This window comes from Bos javanicus, chromosome 2 (genome assembly GCF_032452875.1).
Source record: "Bos javanicus breed banteng chromosome 2, ARS-OSU_banteng_1.0, whole genome shotgun sequence".
Classification (NCBI taxonomy): Eukaryota; Metazoa; Chordata; class Mammalia; order Artiodactyla; family Bovidae; genus Bos; species Bos javanicus.
Window position 1 is genome coordinate 129839947 of NC_083869.1, and position 21409 is coordinate 129861355.

Consider the following 21409-nt stretch of genomic DNA (forward strand, 5'->3'; position numbering starts at 1 on the left):
CAGGCAGAAGGAACAGCATGTTCATGTCTGACTGCAGCAAGGGAGGAGGAAGACAAAGGAGGCTGGAGAGGTTGCTGCGGAGCTGACAAGTGAAGGATCCCAGGGTGCCGGCCCCGCCGAGGTATACGTACTGTGGCCGCTGGTGTAGTGTTGCAGCTTATCTGTGTACTCCGAGTCAGCACGTTCAAACCCCCGTCTTCTGGAACAAGAGCAAAGGGCTGGAGCCACCTGGAGGCGCCCGGGGAGATGGGAGCCACAGCAGGTGATAGGCAGAGGGTGGGCAGGCCCTGGAAACCACCTCCTTGCCAGAGAATTCCCTGCCGGACCCTTGCCTAGCAGCCTCACCTTCCCTGGTTCCCTCTGCCCCAGCCCTTCCCACTTCTCCAACTTCAAGTCCAGGCTCACTGTTTCCCCTGTCCCCTCTCCAGCCAAGCCCCTTTCAAAGAGCAAAGGCATCTCCAGCTGTGGCCCCTGGTTCCAGAAACCCAGAGGCTTCTGTCCATCTGACCTTAAGACCTAGTCTATTCTAAAGTGGGAAGCTCTTGGGACTTCCCTGGTGGTCCAGTGGTTAGAACTCTGCCCTTCCACCTGCAGGGGGCACAGGTTCCATCCCTGGTTGGGGAAATAAGATCCTGCAGGCCGTGCAGTATGGCCAAAAATAAAGTAGAAAGCTCTAAGGAAGAAGGGACAGTCTCTGCATTAAGTCCAGCAGAAGTCCAGGAGCCAGTCCCACTGCTTGCCTTCTCACGTGCTGTGCCAGTCCCTTGGATGCCAGACACCTGGCCCTGTCTGTGTCCCCTCTCTTTCCAGCTACCTCAGCCAGCTGAGCTCCTCAGCTTGCTTCTGGCCCTGTTCACGGAGGGGCTTTTGCTAGAGCAGAAAGTGGGGCGATCTGTATTCCCCTTCACTGTCCTCTGGCTTCCTGCATCATGCAGTCTTTCCTCCCCACTGTTCGGAGCTGTCCCTTTGCGCTGAAGTATTAGCGTCTCAGTGAGCCACCTCCATGGAGTGCGGACTTGTCCAGGGCAACACCTGACCAAAGGGATGGACTGCCAACTGTGGCCGTTTAGGCGGTGGGAGGCCACTTGGGGGTCTCCGGGCCTCCCCGAGCCCCTCCTGCCCTCTCTGATCATAGACCCTGTTCAGGGATGGCAGAATGGATGGGCAGCCCTCTCGGAACCCAGGCCTGGTCCAGGCAGGGGGACACCACCCACCTGTTACACACGATGGCAATGACAACCACGGCAATGAGGAAGACCAGGCCGGCCGCCGAGGAGCCAATGATGAGTGGCAGCTTCTCCTGGATGCTTGTCTGGTACTCGGCTGGAGAGGAAGCACAGCGCACTGTTCTCAGCCTGGCTCGGGGGTCACAACCCCCTGCATCCCCACTGCCCTGGGTCTCCTGGGATCCCTAGACTCTCTGCCACTCCAGACAGAGCCTCAGGTGGAGAACTGGCTGTTACTCCCTCACAAGTAACCTCGGACAAATCCATGAACTGCTCTGGCACTCAGCTTCTCATCTATAAAATGGGCATAATAATGCCTACATCTCAATGTAGATATGAAAATCAATAAGGAGATCCAACCAGTCCATCCTAAAGGAAATCAGTCCTGAATATTCATTGGAAGGACTGATGCTGAAGCTGAAACTCCAATACTTTGGCCATCTGAGAAGAACAGACTCATTGGAAAAGACCCTGATGCTGGGAAAGATCGAAGGCAGAGGAAAAGGGGATGACAGAGGATGAGATGGTTGGATGGCATCACCAACTCGATGGACATAAGTTTGAGCGAACTCCAGGAGTTGGTGATGGACAGGGAGGCCTGGCATGCTGCAGCCTATGGGGTTGCAGAGTCGGACACAACTGAGCGACTGAACTGAACTGAATAATAATAAGCTGACACATATACAGAGGCAGGTCAAAACACAGACTCTTGGCTTGAGAGCCAACCTCCTTGGGTTTCAGTCCCAGTGGTGCTATTTACTGTCTGTGTGATCTCTGGTAAAGTGACTTATTTCTGTGGCTCAGTTTCCTCATTTGTAAAGTGGGGAGGATAATAGTTCCCATATAGGATTTTTGCGTAAAACACTTAGAGTGGGACTTCCCTGGTGGTCCAGTGGTTAACAATGTGCCTGCCAATGCAGGGGACATGGGTTTGATCCCTGGTGTGGGAAGATCCCACATGCCACGGGGCAGCTAAGCCCGTGCACCACCACTGCTGAGCCTGCACACTCTAGAGATGGTGCTCCGCAACTAGAGAAGCCGCTGCAGTGAGAAGCCCACACACAGCAATAAAGAGTAGCCATCAGCTCGCTGCAACTAGAGAAATCCCGAATGTACCAACAAAGACCCAGCCCCAAATAAATAAATACATTAAAAAAAAAAGCCCACTTAGAGTAACTTGTAGCACATAGTAAGTACTCAGTACATATTAACTATTATTGTTTTTAAGTGTTTTAAGAGCCTACCATGGGTAGGTATGTACCTTGTGTGATTCTCAGAACAGTTCTATGCTGTACTACGTGTAATTATCCCATTTATCAGATCAGAAAACTGAGGCTCAGCAAAATCATGTCTTGCCTAAGTTTACACAGTTAGACAGTGGCCAGTGCCAACATTTGAACCCAGGTCTGTTCAACCCAAGGCCATGGGCTTAAGCGAGACAATGTGTAAAATGCACTCAGCATTGGTCCCGGCTCTTGGAAACCCCTCAGTGCATTGTCAATGGCATCAAGATCTTCATTATTTAACACTTTATTTTTATTACTCCTCATTGCCTCCCAGGCAGGAGCTTGCTGAAGTCAAGGACTAGGTCATTTCTGTATCCTTAGCACAAGCACATATTTGTTGAGTTAATAAGGATCTTGGGACAGTCCCCCAGTCCCCAGGTCAGTGACCCTCAACCAACATACAAGAGGACCTAGAGAGGTGAAAAACTCTGGCCATGAGGAAGGGGGATTGCACAGAGGAGCTGAGTACTAGAAGTGATGGTGGAGCTATAAGGGAGGACTTTTGTGGTAAGACAAGAATTCAGGGGTCCAGGAGCCCCCTGAAATGTTTAACTCGGTACAGGCTGAGGCCTATGTCCAGGGGTTGAAGCAGATGCTAAGGAGGGATGCTGCAGTCTGCTCATAAATATTCTGCTCTGGAGTTTGGCTGGTGGGGAAAAGACCCCCAGACTCACAGCAATGACAATTATGACCTTAACTTTATTTTGGTGAGCACTAACCATGTGAGGCCTAATGGCAACCCTGTGCTAGAACCTGTACATTTACCCTTTTCCTGACACTAGTTTCATGATGATGCTGATAATGAGTTAGCTCTTATCATCCCCATTTATAAATGGGAAAACTGAGGCTCAGAGAGGTCAGATGAGTCACTCAGGACCACACAGCTAGAGCTCAATCAGCACTGTAACTTCCATCTGTCAGGCATTAGAGCCTGCATTCTTTAACTATGCGGCTTCTCAAAGGTTACTGGAACAGGAAGGGTGTTTAGAGACCATGTGGTCCCAGACTCGGAGACACAAAGCACATGGGCTGCAACTTCCTGCTCTCTTGCCCAAGGAAGACATTACTAATGCATCCCAGCACTTCTCCCTGTTGAGTGCAGATGTCGCTTCAGAATGCTTCTCAATCCGACTGCATGTCATTGGAGTGATGTATGGATAAGATATGTTTGCTCCCTCAGATGGAATATAACACTTTGATTTTTATAGATGAGAAGAAACTGGACCAGGGAATGGAAGTGGCTTGCTCAGAGTAGCTTTGCAAGTTGAGGCTGGGCTCCCAAGGGTCCTGGGAAAGGACATGATGGTAACGGAGGAGTCCATATCCTTTCTGGGCCACAGAAACAATGCCTGCATATGTGGCTGTGCAGTTGGTATAGTGCATGAGGGTTCTCACCCAGGTTGGAGGGAGAATGACATCTAGAAGTGGGGAGGGAGCCTCTGCTAATTTGCACAAAGGCACTTTATAGACACGGCGGCCCTTGCTCTGTCTGTAGAGTCAAGGCCGTCCTCCTGAGCTCTGGCCCCGCTTACCTTCAGTCATGGTCTGGAAATACATCTTGCCACTGTAGCGCCCGTAGCCTGCCACGGTGCGTGCCCGCACCTGGAAGACATAGATGGCGCCGGCTTTGAGGCCCTGCACAGTGACCGTGTTGGTGGGGCTTTTTATGGCTGTGGCGTTGTACTCACTCAGCTCCTGCCGAGGAACAGAGAAAACAGTTAGTGAGGCTGTGCCCAGAGTCCACCACCTCCTCCTGCCACTTGGGGGCAGGTCTGGCTACTGGACAAATTCTGTGGTTCCATAGTCTTCGCTCCTTCCCTATAACAGAATGACATACCCACATCTTCGGCATATGGTTTGCAACACTTCCCACAAAAGAAGGCAGAAAGTATTTCTTTGCCTCACAGATGGCGAGTTTGCTCCTGTGACTTGGTTTGGCTGCTGGAATATGCTAGAGGACGTAATGTAAGTAGAGGCTTTACAGGCACTTGTTGATTTGACTCGGTCTCCTGGGCTTCTGCCATCTGTCATGGTGAGGCTTAACTTGGGTAACTGCTGCTTCCAGAAGGGGAAATGTGTGAAGAAATCCTTGACCTAACTCCTAGGCTGAAACAGCACCACCTCACTTGACCCAAAGACAAAAACTTATGAGCAGGAAAAACAGCCACTTCTCATAAGCCTCTGGATTGTTGGAACTGTTTGTTCCGCAGCATCATACCAATAATAGCTGACTAATACACACAGACTGAGTGGCCACTGTGTGCAGACCCTGAAGACGAGGCTGTGAGTTCTTAGAGACAGCAGGGAGAGGGTCCACCTTATTCACGTCTGCATCCCCCTCTTTGCCCCATGCCTCAATGGATTAAGTGGAAGGACCCCCATTCAGCCTCAGCATATTTGAGTAAGGCAAGAATTAAGACCCAGAAAGGGGAAATGATGCTCAAGGTCACATATATCAGTTGGTGGCTGCCTTAGGAGTTGAAACCAGGTTCCTGCATGGAACCACCTCACATACGCATGCCTTTGGATACCCAGGACCTGATGTTCCCTCCTTTGAGAGATGCAGAATGCCAATTCTGATCTGAGCACTGCCCAGGGTGACCCGAGGAGTCTGAGACTAGACAAAGACCTGGCTGGCGCACTGAGAATGGAGGAGTGCTTGAGTTGAGGCAGATGTTTACCAGCCTCCATGGTGCTTGTTCAGGTATCTGTCAGCTACCCAGAAAACCCTCCCCACATACCCTCTTTGCACTAGACCCTGAGTTGAGCACTAGGGGCCCCCAGTGGGTAAAACACAAGCCCTGGCCTCCTTGGGGAGCTCAGTTTAGTAAAACAAATGGTGTGGAGGTCTTAACACTTGGAGGATCATGAGCCTCTTTGAGAAACTAATGAAAAGCTATGAACCTTTATGTAGAAAAATGTGTGCCTGAGTGTACATGTCAGGCATGTATATGTCTGGGTACACAGAGCCCTTGAAAACTCTCATGCAACAAATTCAGTGTGGGCAATGTTATTATAGATAATAATTGTAACTACTATCCTATTATGTAATTATACAACTACACTGTAATTACAGCGTTATTATCGTATAGAGGTTAAAACAATAAACTGGAGCCAGACTTTCTGGGTTCAAATCCTGACTCTATGACTTTTGTGATCTTGGGCAAGTTTCTCAACTTCTCTCTGCCTCCTTTACTTCATCTGTATTATGGGGAGGATAATAATAATAGCTACCTCAAAGGATTGTTTAGAGAAAAAAATGAATTGATATGTATGAAAGGCTTACACGGGTGGGGTAAGCACAGTGAGCCCAAGGGCATGTGGCCTGGCCTGGATTGGGGATAGCAGATGAAGCCATGGAAAGTGTCTTGACGAGAGGAGGGAACCGAAATGGAATCTTAATAAATACAAGTCACCCAGGCAAAGAAGGGGAGGGTGGTCCTGGAAAGGAGCAGTAGGTACAAAGGCAAGGAGGTATGAAAAAGCTTGGGATGTGGGGGCAGCAGCAGATAGGAAGTCTCTTTACCAGTGCCAGATTGCCTGCCCCCTCCTCCAGGAAGCCTCCTTGATTTCCCAGCCAGATGTATCTCCCTCCTCTGAGCCCTGGAACACTTGCTATTGGTACCATAGGAGGGGGTTTCTGCCATGTTCCGTTGCCCTGGGCCCAGGCTTATGTCTCTCCTTCGACAGTAAGCTCCAGAGGGAAGGGGCTGTATTTTGTTCCCCTGGACCAGGCACAGGGGCCTGAATTCAGAGTCCTTCCCCAATTCTAGACTTTCCATGACTCGGCTTTTGCTGGTCTCTCCTGCCACATCCCCTGGGTCCTCTAGGCTCCAGACATATGTAGCTGCTTCCCCTTTCCCTGCTGGGGTTGCCAGATTTAGAAAAACAAAACAAAATAGAATGCTCAGCTAAATCTGGATTTCAGCTGAACAATGACTAATTTTTAGTAAAGCATGTCCTGTGCATTCTTTGAGGTATACTGAAACGTTAAAAGAAAATTCAAATGTAACCTGGTGTCCTGTATTTTATTTGCCAATCTGACCTTCCCTGGACACTCTGAGCCTTTGCAAGTGCTGTTGCCCATCTGAACTATGCTTTCCTCATTTGTCTGGCAGTTCTCTTACTTATCATTCAAGACTCAACACAGTTACTACCTTGGCTGGGGAAAGTGGAAGTGAAAGTCGCTCAGTCTTGTCTGACTCTTTGCTACCCCATGGACTGTGTCCACGGAATTCTCCAGGCCAGAATACTGGAGTAGGTAGCCTTTTCCTTCTCCAGGGGATTGTCCCAACCCAGAGATCGAACCCAGGTCTCCTGCATCGTGGGCAGATTCTTTACCAGCTGAGCCATAAGGGAAGCCCAAGAATACCGGAGTGGGTAGCCTATTTCTTCTCCAGGGGATCTTTCTGACTCAGGAATTGAACCGGGGTCTCCTGCATTGCAGGTGGATTCTTTACCAACTGAGCTATCAAGGAAACCTGGGAGCCCTCCCAAATGTCCCAGTCAGAGACTGCAGGTCCATTGTCTCCTCTCCTACCCATCGTTCTGATATAAATGTGTCTTCTCTAAAGCCTGTGGGATCTCTGGGGCAGAGAGCTTGTCTGGCTTATCTCTGGGACCCTCAGGCTGGGCACACAGTAGGTGCTCATTAACTACTGACATAATGAATTAATGAATATTAATTAAACCGTTAAGACTATTCATTTGTGAAATCTAGGGAGCAGTACCAGATTTGGCCAGTAGGTGCCGTTGTCCAACATGGGATGGGCTCAGGCTAGGAAAAGGGGCTTGGATTCTGCATACTAGGTGGGTCCCCCACTTAAGAGAGGCTAGAAGTTTTTGATTATATGAGGTAGATGGAGGGAACTGCTAGAGGCACAGTTGCCTTGGGAAGCTGAGGCACTAACCTGAGTGGATCCCTTCTCTAAAACCAGACACAGGACTGAGCAGGGGATTGGTATGTTTGTTAGTTGTTCATTTGTGTCTGACTCTTTGCAACTCCATGGACTGTAGCCCACTAGGCTCCTCTGTCCCTGGAATTTCACAGCAAGAATACTGGAGTGGGTTGCCATTTCCCCCTCCAGAGGATCTTCCCGACCTAGGGATCCATCCCGGGTCTCCTGCATTGCAGACAGATTCTTTACTGTCTGAGCCATGCAGGGGACTGGAAGTCTTTTCAGATGCCAGTTCTTCCATTGCTTTGCATTATAATCTTGGGAAAAACCCTTCACTTCTCTGAACCCCTGTTTGCTATTCCGGAAAATGGAGCAATAAATGCCAATTTTTCAGGGTTGTTGTGAAGATAAAATTTGATCAGGCAGTGCTTGGCACACTGGAGATACTGTCTAGAGCCATCAATTTCCTCCCCTGTCCCCACTCTCTTTTCTCTCTCTCTTTGAAGTTCCATTATCTGAATAAAGATTAAGCAACGATGGATTATGGGAAGAAATTTAGTATGAAATTCACTAGCGCGTAGTTTGAGGCCTTACACAGTGGACCAATGAGGCACGGGTACATTTATTAAGCCCTCCCAGTCTCAGCGTTCTCACCTCTAAAGTGGAATAACACCACCATATACTATACAGAGTGGCTGTGGAAGTTTAATAGGAAAAAAGGGGCAAAGCTTTTAGCATAGACAAGCCTATGGTCTTTCCGGTAGTCACGTATGGATGCAAGAGTTAGATCATAAAGAATGCAGAGTGCCGAAGAATCGATGCTTTCTAACTGTGGTGCTGGAGAAGACTCTTGAGAGTCACTTGGACAGAAAGGAGATCAAAACAGTCAATCTTAAAGGAAATCAACCCTGAATACTCATTGGAAGGACTGACACTGAAGCTGAAGTTCCAATACTTTGCCCACCTGATGCAAAGAACCGACTCATTGGAAAAGACCCTGATTGCTGGCAAAGATTGAGGGCGGGAGGAGAAGAGGGTGACAGAGGATGAGACGGTTGGATGACATCACTGATTCAGCGGACATGAACTTGGGACAGAGAAGCCTGGCATGCTGTAGTCGACGGGGTCGGAAAGAGTTGGCCACAACTTGGCAAGGGAACAACAGCCACTAACACACGCAAGAGTGAACGGAGGCTACCGCCATCATGGTTATCATCGACACGTGAAAGAATAAGCCTTCACCAATGTTCATTAAATGAATGAGTGCACGCAAAGGTGAGTGAGTGAACAAGCGTCTCCATGCCGCTACTGCTTCACGTACACTCGGCAACAACCTGAGAGCATCCTGGCCTTTCATGCTTCACCCCCTCCTCCCCCAACCTTTGCTCGCTCTCTCTGGAATATCCTTCCCTTCCACTTCTGTCAAGTAGAAGTTTCTGTTGAATAAACACATAAATTGATGTGGCCTACCCGGGCCCATCCGCCTCACAAATGAGTCTTCTTGAGCTCTTGGGGGAGCCGAGGGGAGTGTGAACCTGTGTGCTCTGGGGCGGCTGCCAAAGGAGGCCACCTCCCCTGGGACGCCGGAGCCAATGGGAGCGGCCCGCCCCGGTCTGGCTAACGCCATTCGTCAGCGGCATCCAGAAGCCTTCCCGCGAAGCGGTTGTCAGCTCCGGGCTCCGGGCAGGCTGGGAAATCCCCGTGGAGCTGGGGAAAGGCCAAGCGAGAACCCGCTCCAAAAGAGCCCTTTCTGAAGAAGGCCGGGGGGAGGGGGAAGGCTGGGGGGTGGGGCCCACACGGGACGGCAGGGCTCGGTTCGGACTTCCGTACTTGGGAGGAAGAAATCGATGGCAGGCACCAGGAGGACTCTGAAGTGCTGGTGAGAGCCGGCTTACCTAGAAATAAATCCCGAACCACCCCCGCCCCTCCCGCCCCCAGCGGCCTGGCCGCGCCTCCCCTAGTGGGGCTGATTCGAGAAGGCAGAGGTGGTGCGGGGATGTCACAGCCCTACCTGAGGGCTCAGGGGCAGAAACCCCTCTTGATTCTCCTTCTATCCCTCTGCTGGTGTCTCCTCTGAGACGTTCATCTACAACTTTTTCTTTCTCTCCTTAAACCCTGCCATTCTCCTGGATCCTAACCTTTCACTTCTTTGTGTCCTCTGTACACTTGGCTGCACACTTGTGTGTCCTTGACTACACCTCCCTACCCCTGGCAAAGAATTCTCCTGCCAATGCAGGAGACGCAAGAGATGCGGGTTCAACCCCTGGGTTGGGAAGATCCCTGGAGGAGGAAATGGCAACTAGCTTCAGTATTCTTGCCTGGAGAATCCCATGGACAGAGGAGCCTGGCAGGCTACAGTTCATGGAGTCGTAAAGGGTCAGACAAGACTGAGCAACCAAGCACATATACCCCTGGCAAGTACCGAACCTATACCTGCAAATCACAAACCCTGCATCTGTCCCCAGGAAAAGGCACCACCGTCCACCAGGAGTCCTCCTTCATGCTTCCCTGGTCCTCTGAGCTCCGAAATACTGGTTGAATTGGTCAGCTCCTCACATCTCTGCTGCCAGCCCTCCAACTCCACAGCACGCTCATGTCCCACTTGGTATCCCATGAGAGGCCTGTGCTGGGTCTACCTGTGTCCCTGGGACCCCCTTGCAGTCTATTCTCCATGTGGCAAGTTATAGGAATCTTTAAAGCAATATGAATCAGATCACATCATTCCAAAATCTCTTGATGGCTTCCTATCAGACTCTATCAAATTGAATCCAGACCCTAAAGGCCTGGAAGACCCACCACAACCCAACCCGCCTCCGTCCCCAAGCTCCTCCCCTCCTGATCTCTCCCTTGTTCCCGTGGCTCTTCCACTCTCTTCTTTGTTCGCTGAATGCAGCTAGCACATTCCTGCCCTCGGGCCTTTGCACAAGCTGTTCTTGCTGCCCAGAAAAACCCCACCCTCATCACTTGTCTGGTGAACTCCTAGCATTTTTCAAGGTTCTGCTCAACTGTCACTTAAATGAAGACTTCCTCTCATCCACGCCAGAATTTTGGGTATTTCCTTGGTGTCCCCCCGAAAACTTTGCTGGCTTTTCTATGGCTTGTATCACATCTTGTCTAATGGCTGTGTCTGGACCTGTCTTTCCCCCTGGACTGTGAAGTCTTCCATCTCCAGTCACATCCGCAACTCAGTTAGAACTGGACACGGAACAACAGACTGGTTCTAAGTAGGAAAAGGAGTACATCAAGGCTGTATATTGTCACCCTGCTTATTTAACTTATATGCAGAGTACATCATGAGAAATGCTGGACTGGATGAAGCACAAGCTGGAATCAAGATTGCCGGGAGAAATATCAATAACAGATATGCAGATAACACCACCCTCATGGCAGAAAGTGAAGAGGAACTAAAGAGCCTCTTGATGAAAGTGAAACAGGAGAGTGAAAAAGTTGGCTTAAAACTCAACATTCAGAAAACTAAGATCATGGCATCCAGTCCCATCACTTCATGGCAAATAGATGGGGAAACAGTGGAAACAGCAGCTGACTTTATTTTTTTGGGCTCCAAAATCACTGCTGATGGTGACTGCAGCCATGAAATTAAAAGATGCTTGGAAGGAAAGTTATGACCAACCGAGATAATATATTAAAAAGCAGAGACATTATTTTGCCAATAAAGGTCCATCTAGTCAAGGCTATGATTTTTCCAGTAGTCATGTATGGATGTAGAGTTGGACTATAAAGAAAGCTGAGCACCGAAGAATTGATGTTTTTAAACTGTGGTGTTAGAGAAGACTCTTGAGAGTCCTTTGGACTGTGAGGAGATCCAACCAGTCAATCCTAAAGGAGATCAGTCCTGGGTGTTCACTGGAAGGACTGATGCTGAAGCTGAAACTCCAATACTTTGGCCACCTGATACGAATAACTGACTCACTGGAAAAGACCCTGATGCTGGGAAAGATTGAAGGCAGGAGGAGAAGGGGACGACAGAGGATGAGATGGTTGGATGGCATCACTGACTCAGTGGGCATGAGTTTGGGTAAACTCCAGGAGTTGGCGATCTACAGGGAGGCCTGGCGTGCTGCGGTCCATGGGGGTGCAAAGAGTCGGACATGACTGAGCCACTGAACTGAACTGAACTGTGAAGTCTTCAGGTCTCCAGGCAAGCTTGGTTACTCTGAGTGAACCCGGCATCCAGCTCAGGGCCCAGTCCAAGGCTGATGACAGTGAATGCTGAGTGAACCAACGTCTGTCTCCCCATTGGCAGAGCCAAGCTGCCTCTTTCTGCACCCAGGCCCTGGGAGGAGGGGCTGACAGCTGTACCTCAGGTCTGCCCCGCCCTCATCACTTGTGCCTAGAATTCTCCATCAGAGTCTGGTCCCATCCACCTCTTAACAGTCATCCTAGAACATCTCTGGGAGAAAACTGGGAGGCAGGAGGGCCAGGTGAATAGTAAGAGCAGAGCGTTAACTCCTTGCTCCGCCACTTAGTAGCTGGGTGCTCTTGGACAGGTCACACAACTCCTGGCCTCAGTTTTCCCTCCTGTCTAATGGGATGAATCGCACTGCTGCGAGGAGGAATGGGGTTACCAGAGGTGGTATGCTCAGCACATAGTGAGTGCGCAGGGAAGGTGAGTGGGTGATAACTGCGGCGGCTGCAGGGCCTGCTGGTCCTGCCACCCCTGGCAGGGGCCGCGGGATGCCTGGGCAGCAGCAGAAAGTAGGGCAGAGCTGCCTCGGGTTCATACCTCTGTCAGCCTCCCCAGCCCCTCCCGTCTTGGTAGGAAATGGGTCGTAGGCAGGACCTGCACTGGGATTTCTCATTTCCGCTCCCGTCTTTGGGGACAAACACTTTCAGTTTCATTTAATCATAAAGCTTCTTAATTAGTTTTTTTTTTTTTTTTTTTTAAATTCTGGGCTGTTAAGCTATCCCTGCCAGAGGGGGTGGGAAGGCTGGCTTGTGCAAAGCCAGGGGCTTCCTGGGCCTAAGAGCAGTTGGTCCAGCCACCCTGGGAGCTGGGTGCCCAGCTCCTTCAAGCCTCTCCATGGTCCAGCGAGGGAGAAGCTGATTGCCTCCCATCATCTGGGCTCAGGCCATCCAATAACACCTGGAGTGCCTACTGTGTGCCAGGCGGGGGACATGGCAGAGACAAGGCAAGGACTCCACCCTCCACCAAGACTGCAGGAAGGAATTCGCTCACTTGTTCATTTGCCCAACACTTATCAAGTGTCTCCTTGGAGGCAGCCCCAGGGCCCCGGGAGAATGCTGTGAACGGGACAGTTGTGGTCCCTGGCCTCTTGGAATGCAGTGCTGAGAGGACGGGATGAGCAGGGCAATGATCATAAGCCAGCTGGGTGAGGCTGGACAGATGTTTGCTGAACCTCCGAGACTCACCAGAGTTCAGCTGAGCCAGGAGTTAACAGAGTGGAAAGGCGGGGCTCCAGCCCGGCTGGCTGGAACTGCCTCTATCTCTCTTCCTTTCAGTCAGGGAAAGCCTTTCCATCCTTTTCTGTTTCCCAGTGGGCTTACTCTTAACTAATGTACTTCCTATAGTCATTTACACCTGAGTCTGAATGAGGGCCCAGTGACCCCTTTCTCAGGCGCAGTCTCTGTGGCTCCCTGGGACGGCCTCAGGGGGCAGGTAAGAAAGCCATCAGTCAAGAGTTCCCTGGGCCTCTGATGTTCAGCTGCCCTCTCCCCCGCCGCCTCTGTACTGGGCAGCCTCCACATTCAGATGTGCTGAGCTCACCTGGTCTTATATAGCCCTTGCTCACCGAGAGGCAGGCAGGGCAGGAAAGGGAGGAAGGGAAAGCATACTCAGTACTCATCTCTGCTGAGGGCCAGACCGTGCTGGGCACCACACCTGCCTTTTCTCCTTCACCTGCACAGCGACCCCCCTACCCGAGAAAGGTGGTCTCATTTGTATCTGACACGAGAGGGGACTGAGGCTCAGAGAAAGATGCCTGTACAAGGTCACACACAGCTGCTTAGGGATGGAGCTGCGGTTTGAACCTACAGTTCCTCATTCCTTGTCCAGAGCTCTTTCTTTGACACCAGTGGCTTCCAACCCTGGGTCCCTGAGGGAGTCACGGGGGTCTGATTTAAAAGCTGAGAGAGAGATCCCTGTCCTCCTACAAAGGGCACGCAGGCAGACGCACACAGGTGTGTTAGCTGGAATGAGAGCCGCGTGGGCATGAGGCCCCATTCTCTCCCCCTGATGGAAGCTCTCTTGAGCAGTTCCAAACCTTCGCTTCAGAATGGATACATAACTAACTGGAACTTCAGAAATGCAGCTTTTGGGAAAACCAGTTTTCAGAACATCAGGCCCTTCAGGGTCCAGATGAAAGGGGTCTCAGTGGGGAAAGGGCCGTGACCACTGCATTTAACTGATTGTGCCCTGATGCCCAAGACCAGAAAAGCAAGACTCAGAGAAGTCAAGGCACCCGCCTGAGGTCTCACAGCCGGGGAGGAGTGGAGCTGAGGCCAGGGCTCTTTCTGCTTCACCGGCCTGCCTCGTCTGGCTGTATGGTAGAAGCCCAGAGACCAGCCTGGGGGAGGGGGGCCCTGCGTGAGGTGGGGGGGTGGGGGCAGCACCCAGGAACACAGGTACCTTCTCATAGTACTGCAGCTCATAATCCAGGATGACGCCGTTGGGCTGGTCGGGCTGGGACCACGAGAGGGTGATGCTGTCCACGGTGCGGCTCACCTGGTGCATGATGGACACGGCCGAAGGAGCTGAAAGAGAGGTCAGAGGTCAGGGGTCAGGGCAGGCATGAGAAGGTACAGCTTCTGACCCAACCTCAAAGGTGCCCGGACAATAGACAGTTTTGGGACCAGAGAGGGAAAGGCATCCAGCCTAAGTCACACAGCCAATGTGCAGGAGATAACAGAGTACAGGGCCACAGGTGCTGCTCTCACGGGCACCTTTCGGTTACAGACGCTGGCAACTCCAGCCACACCTGTGGATGCTCAGCCACATCCGCTCAAGACAGAGGCACCCTTCTCTGATCTGGCTCTAAGTGGGTTGGACTAAATGTCATTCATTCTCTCTCGAAGCTCACAGTCTATGGAGTCCCTAGACATGGTGATGGGGCTCCGGAACAGGGAAGCAGAGAAGGTGGGAGATTCACTCATTCCTTCAACAAATTTGCATCGAGTGCCTCCTGGGTGGCGGGATATATCGAGGAATAAAACTGACCGCCAAAAATAAATATATGAAAATCAATTCATTCACGTCAATGTATGGCAAAAACCACCACAGTATTGTAAAGTAATTAGCCTCCAATGAAAATAAATAAATTAATTTTAAAAATAAAAAAGTTAAAACCAACCAATCAATCAATTCATAGCTACTCTGGAAAAGTTTAGTGGTTCCTTAAAAAGCTAGACATAGAATTACCCTATGATCCAGCTATTCCAGTCTTAATCACATACCCCAAAGAACTGAAAGCAGCTATTCAAGCGAATATTTGTATATGAATGTTTACAGCAGTACTATTCACAACAGCCAAAAGGTGTGCTGTGCTCAGTCTATCAACAGATGAATGTCTATCAACAGAGGAATGAATAAACAGATTGTGGCGTTCACATAGAACAGAATATTACTTAGGCATAAACGAGAATGAAGCACTGTCATATGCTATGATGAAGGTGGACCTCAAATCTGTGCTAAGGGCGGATGCCGATCGTATGGAGTAGATAAGGTGACAGACAGTAAGTAGATTGTGGTTGCCAAGGGTTGGTGAGGGGGCATGGGCAGTCTGGGTACGGGGTCTTCTTCTGGGGTGATGAGAATGTTTTGGCACCAGGTAGAGGTAATGGCACCCCACTCCAGCACTCTTGCCTGGAAAATCCCATGGACGGAGGAGCCTGTTAGGCTGCAATCCATGGGGTCGCTAAGAGTCAGACACGACTGAGCGACTTCACTTTCACTTTTCACTTTCATGCATTGGAGAGGAAATGGCAACCCACTCCAGTGTTCTTGCCTGGAGAATCCCAGGGACAGGGGAGCCTGGTGGGCTGTCGTCTATGGGGTCGCACAGAGTCAGACACGATTGAAGTGACGCAGCAGCAGCAGCAGCAGCAGCAGCAGAGGTGCTAAGCGCCCACATTGTGACTGTACTACGATGTCACTGAGCCATGCACGTTAACATCTTAATTGCATGTTACGGGAACTTCACCCGTCCCTCCCTGCAGCGCTGCTAGTGCCCTCATGGAGGGAACTTAGATCAAGGAGACAAGAAGTCACAGGAGGTTGTGTTCGGCGCTAGAAGGACCCTTAGAAATAATTTAGTCCCATTCCTTCATTTTACAGATGTGGAAACTGAGGTCTGGAGAGGGTTGTAAGCTGCCCTGGGGTCACAGTGAAGTCAAGCTCGCAGCCCTTTCCTTGATTCCTTCTCTCACAGAGCATGCCCCCACCAGTGCTTGTTGCCTTCTTCTTAAATGGCACGAACCTGCACAGAGCGCCTATGTCGTGATGGCCATGGCCCTGGAGCCTTCACACGTGTGTGTTCCTGAGCTGACTGTCGGCGAGGGGGCTGTATGAGCCCCACCGACAGGTGCAGCTCCCGAAGCTCAGAGCCACACAAGGCTTCCTGAGGTCACACAGCCCGTCTGTGGGGGAGCTGGGGTCTGAGCCCAGGCCTGCTGCTCCCAGAGCAGGGTTCATCCAGAAGTCCTGGCCTGGTTCTTCCCTATGGCGTGGCTGGAGTGGGGAGCCCCCTCGGCTCTCTGGGCCTGAGGTTTTCATGGTCCCGGGAGGGGCTGAGGTCTTGCCAGGGGTTGGGGAGCACCTCCTGTAGTCTCTCCCGGCTCCTGGGCAGGTCCACGACAAGCGGATGCTGTCTCCACCATCTTGGCAATTCCTACAGGAGGCTGAGGCTGACTCTTCTCCCACCCAAATCCTGCTTTGCAGGGTGGCCACACCGAAGGAGCATAGACCAGGGAAGGGTAGGGGCTCCTGGAGGATGAGCATCACCTATTTCCTGCCCTGTCTCTGCCCTTTTGTCCCCTGGGTGGAGGGAACAGTCTCTGAGTCAGAAGACTCAGGGCCTGCTCTCTGGCCGGCTGCTAACTGATTGCCCTATGAGCTGCAGGCTATTAACATCCCCAGTTTATAGATGGAGAAACTGAGGCTTGGAGCTATTCAGTGATCTGCTCATGCGTGGCTCATGCAGCCAGGCAGTGGAGGGCTGACTCTTGAAACTGGTGGCTCAGGCTCCTCACCAGCACAGCTCTGGTTACCATGAGATCAGCCTGGTTCCAACCAGGCTGGGGCAACCTTGGCAGGCGGCCCTCCTCTCTGGATCTGGTTCCTTCTCTGCAGCGTGGGCACAGCTGGAAGATCCCAGAGAGCTTGCAGCTCAAATGCTCCCTGCCTGTCCTTCCTGGTTGACCCTGGTCTTGGAGTTGCATCAGCCCAGGAGGGGCCAGCGTGGGCCTGAGCAGGTCCAGGCTTCCCTCCAGCACCTCAAGGAGCTGCGAAAAATGGGCCCGAGACATGCTAGAAGGGGCGGCACCACTCACAGGACTTGCACCCTGGTCCAGGTGTCCCTGTAGTCCTCTGTTCTTCCTGCATCTGCCCTACCCCCAAGGGAGGGCCATCTGTCCCTCAGCTCAGCTTCTTGTCCCGCCAGGGGGCAGCAGGCCTCTTGGGAAGATTAGAGACCTGGCTCCCTGCAAGGAGATCCAACCTGTCAGTCCTAAAGGAAACCAGTCTTGAATATTCATTGGAAGGACTGGTGCTGAAGCTGAAACTCCAATACTTTGGCCACCTGATGTGAAGAGCTGACTCACTGGAAAAGACCCTGATGCTGGGAAAGATTGAAGGCGGGAGGAGAAGGGGACGACAGAGGATGAGATGGTTGGATGGCATTACGACTCGATGGACATGAGTTTGAGCAAGCTCTGGGAGTTGGTGATGGACAGGGAGGCCTGGCGTGCTGCAGTCCACGGGGTCGCAAAGAGTTGGACACGACTGAGCGACTGAACTGAACTCCCTACAGTTTCCTCCTTAGTCAAACAAGGAGACTCTGTCTTCCTTGTTCCTGCCTCACTAACCAGTGTTTATTAAGCACCTGGCAACCCGTTACTCCAGTGTTCTTGCCTGGAGAATCCCAGGGACGGGGGAGACTGGTGGGCTGCTGTCTATGGGGTCGCACAGAGTCGGACACGACTGAAGTGACTTAGCAGCAGCAAGCTGGGCACTGTGTTAAGCCCTTGACATTCACGAACCCATTTAATCCTCACAGCTACCTGTGAAGCAGATCTCCTTCAGCCCATTTGAAAGTAAACTGAATTTGAAAGTAAAGTGAAAGTGAAGTTGCTCAGTTGTGTCCGACTCTTTGTGACCCTGTGGACTGCAGCCTAACCAGCTTCTCCGTCCATGGGATTTTCCAGGCAAGAATACTGGAGTGGGTTACCATTTCCTTCTCCAGGGGATCTTCCCGACCCAGGGATCGAACCCAAGTCTTCCGCATTGGAGGCAGATGCTTTAACCTCTGAGCCACCAGGGAATCACAGTAAAGTGACTTGCCTGAAGCTACATAGATAGTAAGCGGCCAGACAAAGCAACATACAGTCATGCTCCATGAAGTCACTTGAAGGGTTTTCAGGGCTGTGTGCATGTGTATAATCATAACAAGGATAAAGCTGCTGACCTAACTCTTTCTGAGAGCTCATTCTGTGCCACGCCCTATTCCAGGCACTCAACAACTATTAACACAGGCCTGGAAAATCCCATGGATGGAGGAGCCTGGTGCGCTGCAGTCCCTGGGGTTGCAGAGTCAGACATGACTGAGCGATTTCACTTTCACTTTTCACTTTCATGCATTGGAGAAGGAAATGGCAACCCACTCCAGTGTTCTTGCCTGGAGAATCCCAGGGATGGCAGGGCCTGGTGGGCTGCCGTCTACGGGGTCGCAGAGTCGGACACGACTGAAGCAACTTAGCAGCAGCAGCAGCAGAGACTTCCCTGGTGGTCCAGTGGTCAAGACTCTGTGCTCCCAAGGTAGGGGACATGGATTCAATTCCTGGTTGGGGAACTAAAATCCCACATGACAAAACAAACAACTGCCCCCCACCCCCCAAAGAACCAGACACAAGTGTAACACAGAATTCTTACAACTGCCCCATGAGCTGGGGGCTATTAACATCCCTAGTTTACAGATGGAGAAACTGAGGCTTGGAACTTTTTGGTGACCTGCTCAAGGCTCATGCAGCCAGGCAGTGGAGGACTAGCCCTTGAACTAGCCTTCAGGCTCTTCACCAGTGCGCCTCTGGTTACCATGAGATAGCTTGATTCCAAGCAAATGCTCACGGGAAATTAACAAGGGAATTGATAGACCCCTGGGGAGGTGGGTGTGATCAGAGCTCTCAGTGTCTGGGTTTCCTCATCTGCAAAGTGAGCCTAATGGTTACATGTTTGGGGGCTGTTATGAGGAGGAATGAGTGGAAACACTTCAGGTGCTTAGCCTGGTGCCCGGCACATGGTCAGCGCTGTGAGTGTTTGGGGGGTGTCACTGGGCACTGGCCACTGAGCAGCTGACCTGCGTTTTGTTTGAGCCTCTCAATAACAGTGCGGGATGAGGGTTAATAGCTGCAATTTGCGGAAGAGGAAACTGAGGCAGGAGACGTGGGTTTGATCCCTGGGTTGGGAAGATTCCCTGGAGAAGGAAATGGCAACCCACTCCAGAATTCTTGCCTGGAGAATCCCATGGACAGAGGATCCTGGCAGGCTACAATCCATGGGGTTGCAAAGAGTCACACACAGCTGAGTGCGTGTGTACACACACACACACAGGCTCAGAAAGGCACAATGACTTCAAGATCACACAGCTAGTGAGGAGCTGAGCTGTGTCTGGAGACTTGTTCCCAAGACTGCCCTCTCATTTGCCCAGGCCAGAGTCTTCTGGGGCCTGCAGGCTTGGAGAGTCCAGATGCAGTGGGACAAATAGTTTCAGGCCAGGCAGAGGGATGGGACTGCAGAGGCAGGTGGGGGCCAGACCTCCAGACTTAGGAGCGGCTTTATCCCCAAGGCACTGGGAAGCCATAGGACTGCAGCAGGGGGCAACACATACAAAAAGGCAGGCCCACAGCTAACGCCTGACACTGCCTTATTGACTCCACGCCAGGCACTTCGGCAAATGCTTTACATCAGTTAATTCATTCAACATTCACAGCAACCTGATGAGGCTGGTATTATTGCTATCCCCATTTCACAGATGAGAAAGCAGAGGCACTGAGGTATGAGGTAAACTGGCCCAAAGTTACCAAGCCGTGGAGCTGGGATATGAACCCAGGCCCACGCACGTCCAACATCTCCTGCCCTCTCTGCTGGCTGTGGCTGAGGCAGGCTGACCACAGAGGTCTGGAGGCCTGGGGGTCTCAGTGGGCCTCTGAGGACAGCGTGGCCCACTGCCTACCTGGCTGCCCTGGCTCTGGGCGCTCAGCTGTTAGTGGAGGCAGGTCGCCCACGGCCAGGGGGGTCTGGGTTTGGTGGGCTTAGCTGGTAGGCTTGGGTTACAGGCAGCGAACCCGGGCTCTGATCCCATAAGCCCAGTCACCCTGGGTGTGGCAGGGAGGAGGCATTCGCCGGGAAGATGATCAAGGCGGGCCAGCGAGGGCTGGCCTTTCTCCTGGAATCTGGGGGGATTAACGGCGGAGAAAAGGGAACAGCTGGACGATTCCCCGTCCCTCCTGGCTGCCCGCCGCCCACCCTGAGGTGTCAGGTTGCCCTGTGAGTCGCTCTTTAGGGAATTCTGGTATTTTCAATTACCAGCCGGGCACACCGGCAGGGGGGTCGGGTCAGGGGCACCCCGTGACCCCTGCAAGAAGATGGAGCCCCAGGGAGCAAGCACAAAAGAGGCTTGTGGGGTCGAGAGGGGATGGGGGAGGCCGGCCAGGCAGGGCCTTGCTCAGTGGGAGCAGGTGGTCAGGGGCCCTGCTGCCTCCAGCGAGCCCTGGGGGAAGCTTCCAGTCTCTTCCTCAGCCGAAACCTGGAGAAGGAGCCTTTCCTTCTGCGAGCCTCTTTCTCCCCCAGGGCATGAAGGAATAGGAGGAGAGGGTTTCTGGGGTCTTCTGGGACTAGCGTCCTTTGACAGGCAGGAGGTCAGGAGGCCTGTGGGTCTGGCTACCGCAAGAGGGTGTGGGTTTGGGTCTCATTCAGCGCTGAGCTCTAAGGAAGGAGACCCCTACTTGGACTTTGCCCTTTCACCAGAAGACCCCATGAGCTTAGAGGGGCGGGGGAAGAGTCGCTGGCACTGGGGGGTCAGAGACGCCACCCCAAACCCCAGACTCTCAGACCCCACTGCCTCCCTGACATCTTCACACGCCCTCCGTGGATTCCACCGGGAATAAAACCCACGGGCTCCCAAGCGCCACCCACACTGGCTGCCTCTCTGTCCCTGATCACACTGAGGTCATTCTTGCCTCGGGGCCTTGGCCTCACAGTGTTTCTGCCCGGAAACCTCCTCCCCCAGCTCTTCCATGACCAGCGCCTCCTAGTCATTCAGGTCTCAGCTAAACCATCACCTTCTCAGAGCGGCCCTGCCTGACCATCAGCCCGGCCTCAGTCACCGACCAGGCCCATGCTCTTTTCTTTATAGCGTGAACACCGTCGTCTCTGCAGACAGGGGCCTTGTGGCTCTTTTTCAGTTTATCCCTAGTGCGTGGAACAGTATGTAGCTCAGAGCAGGCACTCGGTCGATACTTGGTGGAGGAAGAAAGGAAGGAAGAGGAGAGGAGGAAGGATGGGAGGCTGGCTCTCATTTTTTAGCCCTTCAGCAGCCTGGGTGAGTCCACTGACCTTGGGGTACAAGGTCAGCATCCAGGAGAAGGCAATATGGCTTGTGTGAGGTGTGCATGCTTAAGTGGCTCAGTTGTGTCTGACTCTTTGCGACCCTATGGACTGTATCCTGCCGGTTCCTCTGTCCATAGGATTCTCCAGGCAAGAATACTGGAGCGGGTTGCCATGCCGTCCTCCAGGGGATCTTCCCGACCC

At 52.1% G+C, this 21409-nt stretch overlaps 1 protein-coding gene across 2 annotated transcripts in view; it reads right to left on the reverse strand.

The window, feature by feature from the left end:
• The window catches only part of EPHB2 (EPH receptor B2), a 219184-nt gene that overhangs the window by 22852 nt on the left and 174923 nt on the right, over window positions 1-21409 (reverse strand). Inside the window, exons 6-9 of one of the 2 annotated variants that reach the window (XM_061393779.1) lie at window positions 14018-14142; window positions 4045-4207; window positions 1215-1323; window positions 132-196 (exon numbers count right to left, since the gene is read on the reverse strand). In XM_061393779.1, the coding sequence (XP_061249763.1) occupies window positions 132-196; window positions 1215-1323; window positions 4045-4207; window positions 14018-14142 (462 nt within the window). Of the gene's footprint in view, window positions 1-131; window positions 200-1214; window positions 1324-4044; window positions 4208-14017; window positions 14143-21409 lie in introns of both variants that reach the window. The other variant, XM_061393771.1, reaches the window with a different exon arrangement.